Source organism: Trichogramma pretiosum, unplaced genomic scaffold (genome assembly GCF_000599845.2).
Source record: "Trichogramma pretiosum strain Unisexual culture from Peru unplaced genomic scaffold, Tpre_2.0 scaffold2, whole genome shotgun sequence".
Classification (NCBI taxonomy): domain Eukaryota; kingdom Metazoa; phylum Arthropoda; class Insecta; order Hymenoptera; family Trichogrammatidae; genus Trichogramma; species Trichogramma pretiosum.
Window position 1 is genome coordinate 626,265 of NW_019641687.1, and position 7,245 is coordinate 633,509.

General features: G+C 29.8%; 1 protein-coding gene across 1 annotated transcript; it reads right to left on the reverse strand.

Annotated features, from left to right (window-relative positions):
- Nucleotides 1–385: 385 nt before the first annotated feature.
- Nucleotides 386–3,904, reverse strand: LOC111694211. Its single transcript, XM_023461505.1, has 13 exons — nt 3,841–3,904; nt 3,668–3,709; nt 2,975–3,096; nt 2,734–2,897; nt 2,558–2,660; nt 2,344–2,482; nt 2,169–2,270; nt 2,016–2,106; nt 1,410–1,686; nt 1,220–1,343; nt 900–1,138; nt 782–820; nt 386–652 (listed from the first exon to the last, which is right to left on the reverse strand). The coding sequence occupies exons 1-13, from the start codon at nt 3,884–3,886 to the stop codon at nt 386–388; spliced, it is 1,755 nt and encodes a 584-aa protein (XP_023317273.1). The 5' UTR covers nt 3,887–3,904.
- Between the last annotated feature and the right edge of the window lie 3,341 nt (nt 3,905–7,245).

Below are 7,245 nucleotides of genomic sequence, written 5' to 3' on the forward strand. Positions count from 1 at the left end.
AATTTTTCAGAAATGAGATACAAAAAGTATGAATAGATTAAGTAGAAATCTCGCAACGATATGATACGTAACTTGAAGGGCAGCTCCAAAGTGGAAGCATTCGACTAATGCTATAGGCATTATAGACAAAGACTGCTGGTGAACCTGACACACCCTTATAATTTTTCCGATGTTTCTTTATGTAAACTCATGTAATGAAAATTAATCGCATAAACAAACCTGATTTCCAAAATTTTTTTTTTTAACTTCATACATGTCCAGTTGAAAATATTAGAGTATTGTACAAATTTCCGAAAATGAGGTTGAAAATCATAATTACAACGTTACATTATAAAAAGATTATAAAATTGGATTTATTGTCTTAAACTTTCAAAACGTCACAATTTTATGACAGGTAATTACAAAAAATATGACATACTATAATAATTGGTATAAAAGTCATTAAAAAAATACATGTATAACGAAGAAAGCTTATTTTTTTTCTTGAAAATTTCAGATGATCCTTTTGGTCAATTCTAGCTTTTTCCAGATTATTTTTGAGTGAGTTGCAACAATACATTGGCATATTTGCATCAGTTTTCAATATATCAAACACTTCTGAGTATTTAGAACCTTGGGATGGTCCAAGATCAACAGGAGTCATATCTTTAGCCTATGATTTTATTTTTTTTTTATTACATAGTATGATAATAATACTCAAGTATTAATTATTTCAAAATCGCTTGATTGAGTCACAAGTATTTAAAACAAATAAATTATTTAAAAGTAACTATTAACATACATCATCATAATCCATACTGAGATCTTCCTTGGCTTTGTGCTAAATTCAATTGATTAAAAAAATTGGCAATCTATCAATGAAATTCTTAACACTTTCTGAGTAAGAAAATTAATAATACCTGCAAATACTTTATTATACTGCGTTGTTTGTAATGTTGGGCCATTTCAAGGCATGTTTTTTCATTGGATCTATTTATTGAATTTATTTGAGCCCCAGCCTCTACCAAAGATTTAACAATCTTCAAAGAATTTCTTTTTATCGCCAAATGTAATGGCATGTAGCCACATTCATTAGAAATATGAAAATTAATTTTATCTTTATACTTTAGTAACTCATCGATGCAGTCATAAGCTGAAGCTATTACACAGTTCAGTAATAAAAAAAAATTTTTATAATAATGTCTATTTCCTAAAATAATTAAATTTGTACATCTGTTACCTTCAATAGCCAAATGCAAAGCAGTATTTTCATTATCATCAAGCATATTTAGATCAATCCCCATATCAAGAAGTTTTTTGACTATTTTTGGTTGATTTTTCAAAATAGCGAGGTGTAATGCTTTCTGCAAAATTGGGATTTGTTTATCAAATACCAGAGCTGCAGAATAATTCAATTTAAAATAGAATACCTCTTTAATATTACTCTGACAGTCACTATGATGTATCGATCTATCATCTAGCATTCTAGTTATTATTTCTTTGGCTTTTTCAAATTTATCAAAAATTAAAGCTTCGAACAAAGATTTTTCATCAAAAGAATTAAATGAATCATTTTCATCTAAGCCATCAGTTTCCATTGCACATTCACTGATACCATAAGGAATAAAAATTGATTCTTCATCAGTAGTCCTGTATAACTCAATTTTAATTTTCCCCTTAACCTTTTCTACACAGTCTGATGGGATTCTAGAAATATTTATAAACATTTTTAATAATCAAAAATCACATTTTAAGGTAAGCTGCTTTAGATGCCTAGAAGTTTAGAGATTATTGATATTGATGTAAGCACAGAATATGTGTAAGTGACTATAGTTATACATTTCCATAACGAAAGAAGTATTAAAAATATTAATTTTGTTCAATTTATTTTTAAATTTCCAATAAACAAGGTTTTCATGAAATTTTAATTTATTCGATAGAAAACATTTTACTATCCTTGAAGTTTTGTTACTTAATACTTCTTTTGAATATCAATGTTTTATCATTCACCTTGTACACTATTTTTATTAACATACCGTATTATAATAACAGCTTGATGGTAATACATTTTCTCTAATTGCCAATTTAACAATGAACCATTCTCGTAAAATTTAATTTCTAGTTTATCTTAAAATATAATTAGTTATGAGAATATGTTATATTAAAAAAGAGAATTGATCAAATTTTACCTATATTAATTTTATTTTTCAAAATTATCAAAACTTCATCGTAATTTTTATTTTTGAATACTCTATATACTGCAATTTCAAGCTTAGCAGTACTTGAGGTATCTGAAAAATTTGGATGGAACTATTGATACTGTTTGAAGTTTATAACTTAATTTTAATGTGTTCATAGACTTACTAGAATTTTTTATTGCATTTGAAAAAATTTTCTCACTTAGCGGAATATTTTCGTCACCAATTTTGTAAAATGCTTCAAAACATAGAGCAACAACGTTGAGATCAATATTCTTCAAGTTTTTATTTATTTGCTCTAACAACTATTGCAAAAACATTATAATAAATAAACTTTTTTTATGTAACTGGTTAATAAAGAAAAAATAGTAATAGCAAACTTGGGGTGTGTTCTCCTTTCCATCTCTCTTTTCTTTTTTCATTAGGATCTCAGCATGTTGCTTATTTTTGTCTTTGGTGATAATGATTTCTATATTTTTTAATCTACAATACACAAATAGAAAGGTCTTTCAATATGTTGAAAATGTTGTAATTTTAAATAATTTATTTCATGTACTTAGCAGTGTGTTCTTTTGGATCAACTGGAACCTCATAATAAGTCTGATCATGAAGAATTTTTTCATCTTTTCTTTTTTCCACTAAACAATAGGGATGGTTTACTCTGGTCTTAAAATCAACTAAACTGCATCTTATAAAGGAACCATCAACATATTTATTTACCTTCAAAAAAAGATTACATGCTCTGTATAAATGCAGATGTTTATAATTTTAACTTATGCTAAAAATTAATTATTTACTTTCACGGTGATAGGAGCTTTATTTTCACCTGATAGTGAACCACTCTTGAATTCAGAAATGTAACGAAAACGTCGACTATACTGTGGCTGATTTATTATTTCTAGTTCCAGGAATTGTATTCCTACAGTACAAAAGACAAAAATTAAAATATGTACTCTATTTATTCTAATATGTATTTTTGCAAAAACTAATCGACGCCGCAGTATTTTCTAACATTTTAAAATTTCCAATTTTTTTCGATCTTTTTAGGCAGAAATAAGGAATAAGCTTTTGAGCTATAAAAAAAAGAAATATATCACATAAAAGATTGATATTTCTGCCGTACCGGGAGCTAATCATAAAATACGCGCTTCGGAATCTCAAGCGCGACTGTAATTTTCAAACAAAAGCCTACTGTACGCGCTCACCAAAAGGGCGGGCAAAGACTTCGTTTCTCAAACGACTCAGACCTTGACAGTTCGGGGGCGCTGTACAGCGCTTGCAAGGCCAGAAAAAAGAAGAATAAGACTCGGACGTGACGATCAGGCACTTTTTATAGACGAAGTAAAACATAACATTGGGTCTCGGTTAAACTATTTCTTTTACGATCGTGGCACAATTATGACGTGAATTTTCGTTTCTTATTTCAGAAAAGTGTATGAATGAATAATTTTCCCGATCGATTTAAAAGCAAGTAATAGAAGTTTGCTTACCTAATAAATTGCCTTCTAGATCAAAGCATATAGAAAGATCAGCTGTAAATCAGATTTTTGATTTAACAAATCAGAACTTCATTCCAAAAATTAACAATTTTTAATTAAAATCTCATTTCTAGTATAATATAAAGAAATGGCAAAACCGAAAAATATAATGAATTTACTATTACCCCAATCTGAAGGTAGATCTAGACCATTTGATATATCTTCACACATGGTTGTTAATACAATGTTCTAGATTTGGTGCGAGTGGACCTCCAACAGTACAAACGGCTTGCCAATATGAAGTAACAAATAACAAATCTCTTTCACTTCACACACTAAATCAACTTCAAACTTCAAATCTGCTCGACTCGCTGACTAAGAACCAACTGACGCTGCAACGAGATACTTTAGCGGCTGACCTACACAGCGATATGCGTGCCGGCCGCACTTCAAAATTCATAATAATATTTTTGTATATAATGTATGTTATATATACCGTTCAAAATACGCATTGTTGTGTATGGGTCGACTTGGTCGCCCGAGTGGCTGCGAAATGAGCTTTTCGTGGTATTCAAGACGGTATATCTCCATCATTCTTTTGGGCGAGATAAAGCAATCCTTTATTGTTTCTTTCTTTGTATACACTTCTCAATATGAACTCGAGAAGTTAAAGAACTATAGCTACACCCGCTACCGATAGAGTCAATCGCTTTTTTTATACTATAATCCAATACTCTGAAACAAACATACAAACATAAGAGGCACACTGTTAACTTATTATACTTTAACCCATTAACGCGCAAAAGTGCCATTTTGTGCATGAATTTTCCGTTGTAAAAAAATTATAGATAAAGTTAAAATATTTTCTTGAAAATCCATACCCAGGGGTTTTTGAGTATGCTCTTTCAGTATCCGGTGTTATTTTTGCGATAAATAAACATTATCATCGTTTATTTTGCCATTAAAAACAAAAAACGTGAATTTTTGACTCAAAATTTTTTTTCAAAGTCGATTTTCTACCTGGCCTTGCCTTCGGAGGGTTCCCATAACACCAGAAATCGTGCACTTTTTCTCTGAACCTTCAAAAAATGCGCTGCCGCGATTTTTATCTAGCCCCTATATTTCTAAAATGGCTAATTTATACCGAGCAGCGAAAAGAAAATTGCCTTATTTTTTATTTGTAAATTATTGACTTTATAAAAGAAAGTCATACAATGAAAAGTGTTCAAATTTGTTCAAAGAATACATGTGAATTTTTTTTAGAATTTTTTAATAATTTTTTTCAGAATTTTTCAGATTTTTTTGGAACATTTTGGATATTTTTGACAGGCCGGGAAATGGTCGTATTTGGCAAAATTTTCAAAGTGGTCTGAAAAATTCTGAAAAAAATCACACGTATTCTCTATACGATTTCAAATAAGTTTTTACACTCCAAAATGTACTTTTGAGTTCATATTTAGCGCATGTAAAATAGATTCTGAGTAAAAAATGAGTGAATTTTTATACTACTGCCCGGTATAAATTCGCCATTTTAGAAATATAGGGGCAAAATAAAAATCGCGGCAGCGCATTTTTTGAAGGTTTAGAGAAAAAGTGCACGATTTCTGGTGTTATGGGAACCCTTCGAAGGCAAGGCAAGGTAGAAAATCGACTTTGAAAAACAATTTTGAGTCAAAAAATCACGTTTTTTGTTTTTAATGGCAAAATAAATGATGATAATGTTTATTTATCGCAAATATAACATCGGATACTGAAAGAGCATACCCAAAAACCCCTGGATATGGATTTTCAAGAAAATATTTTAACTTTATCTATAATTTTTTTACAACGGAAAATTCATGCACAAAATTGAACGTTTGCGCGTTAATGGGTTAATGTCAATGCTCGTTAAAGCGTAATTTGAACTTTAACCCATTAAATCCGGGACGGACACATTTTTGATACTTTTTTGAACCGTTGTACTTTTGCTGAAAATGGTGTCTGGAGAACTTGCGAGTAAGCATATTTTAATGAACTTTCCGAATACGGTGTCAGATTTTTGACTTCTGTCAACAAGTCAAAAGTTATGGATGGTCTTATCCAAAAAACGTGATTTCAAACAAAAAAAATTTTTCTTCTTTCTGAATTTTAACATAAAAATCTTTTAAATCCTGGCGTCTTTGGTACAAATAAAGCTTCCGTGGGTCCTTCTCTTAAAGTTATGATGGTTCTGATTAGTGAAATATGGTTTTAAGTACCAAAAATGGCGACTGGAACACGAAAATATGTAAGGACATTTTTGGAATATTTAACTCAAAAACAATGGATTTGAGGAAAAAACTTTACTGACGAATGAGTTCATTGATAAACTCTAAGAAAAATTTTTTTTTCAAAATCACGTTTTTTTTTATAAAACCATCCATAACTTTTCACCGGTTTGTGATATCGAAAATCTGACACCGGATTCGGAAAGTTCATTAAATTTTGTATAGTTTATGCTTACTCGCAAGTTCTCCAGACACCATTTCCAGCAAAAGTAGAGCGGTTAAAAAAAGTAACAAAAATGTGTCTGTCCCGGACTTAATGGGTTAATATGAAGTCTTATTAATTATAATTCAAAAGCTACGAGAAAAAAGTATGCTTGATTTGACAAGCAGTGATGTGAAAAGGGCCCCCAATGTTTCTTTGTTCTACTGCAAAAATTAACGTAGTTCGATTAAAAAGTTCAAAAACTCGAATTGATTTGAACATTTAATAACATTTTATGTATTAATTAACTTTAGATGAATTAACTGAATAAAACATATAATTATAACGATGATTTATTGTTGCTATTTCGCATATCAGTGCAGTTTGAACAATGTGAACAATTTTGCACACTTCATTGTAGCAATGGTATAAATGAACTACTTATATATGTACAATAAATTTCATGCCGACGATATCGTGTATCAAGAGACATGACGGCACCTATCAATAATGATTTAAATTCCAAAATAAATTTAAAAAAAGTTTCAATTCGAAAAAAAAGAATACAAAATTTTGCTACTGTCAAAAAGTTACTTTTAAATTACGACAGATAGATAATTATTCATGGAAATAAAATCTATTGTTAAGATTTGATCAAGCAAAAATGGTTTCGCAGACATTTCGCTCATCCGCGAGCATTCATTTTATTTTCATAAAACTCAATACAATTTTTAAATGTACTTATAGTGCAATAATTTAAATGCTATTATCGCTTAAAATTTAAAGTGAACTGAACAGAATTTTTCAGAAATGAGATACAAAAAGTATGAATAGATTAAGTAGAACCTCGCAACGATAAGATACGTAACTTGAAGGTCAGCTCCAAAGTGGAAGCATTCGACTAATGCTATTGGCATTAGACAAAGACTGCTGGTGAACCTGACACACCCGATGTTTCTTTATGTAAACTCATGTAATGAAAATTAATCGCATAAACAAACCTGATTTCAAAAAAAATTTTTTTTAACTTCATACATATCCAGTTGAAAATATTAGAGTATTGTACAAATTTCCGAAAATGAGGATGAAAATCATAATTACAACGTTATGTTATAGAAAGATTATAAAATTGGATTTATTGT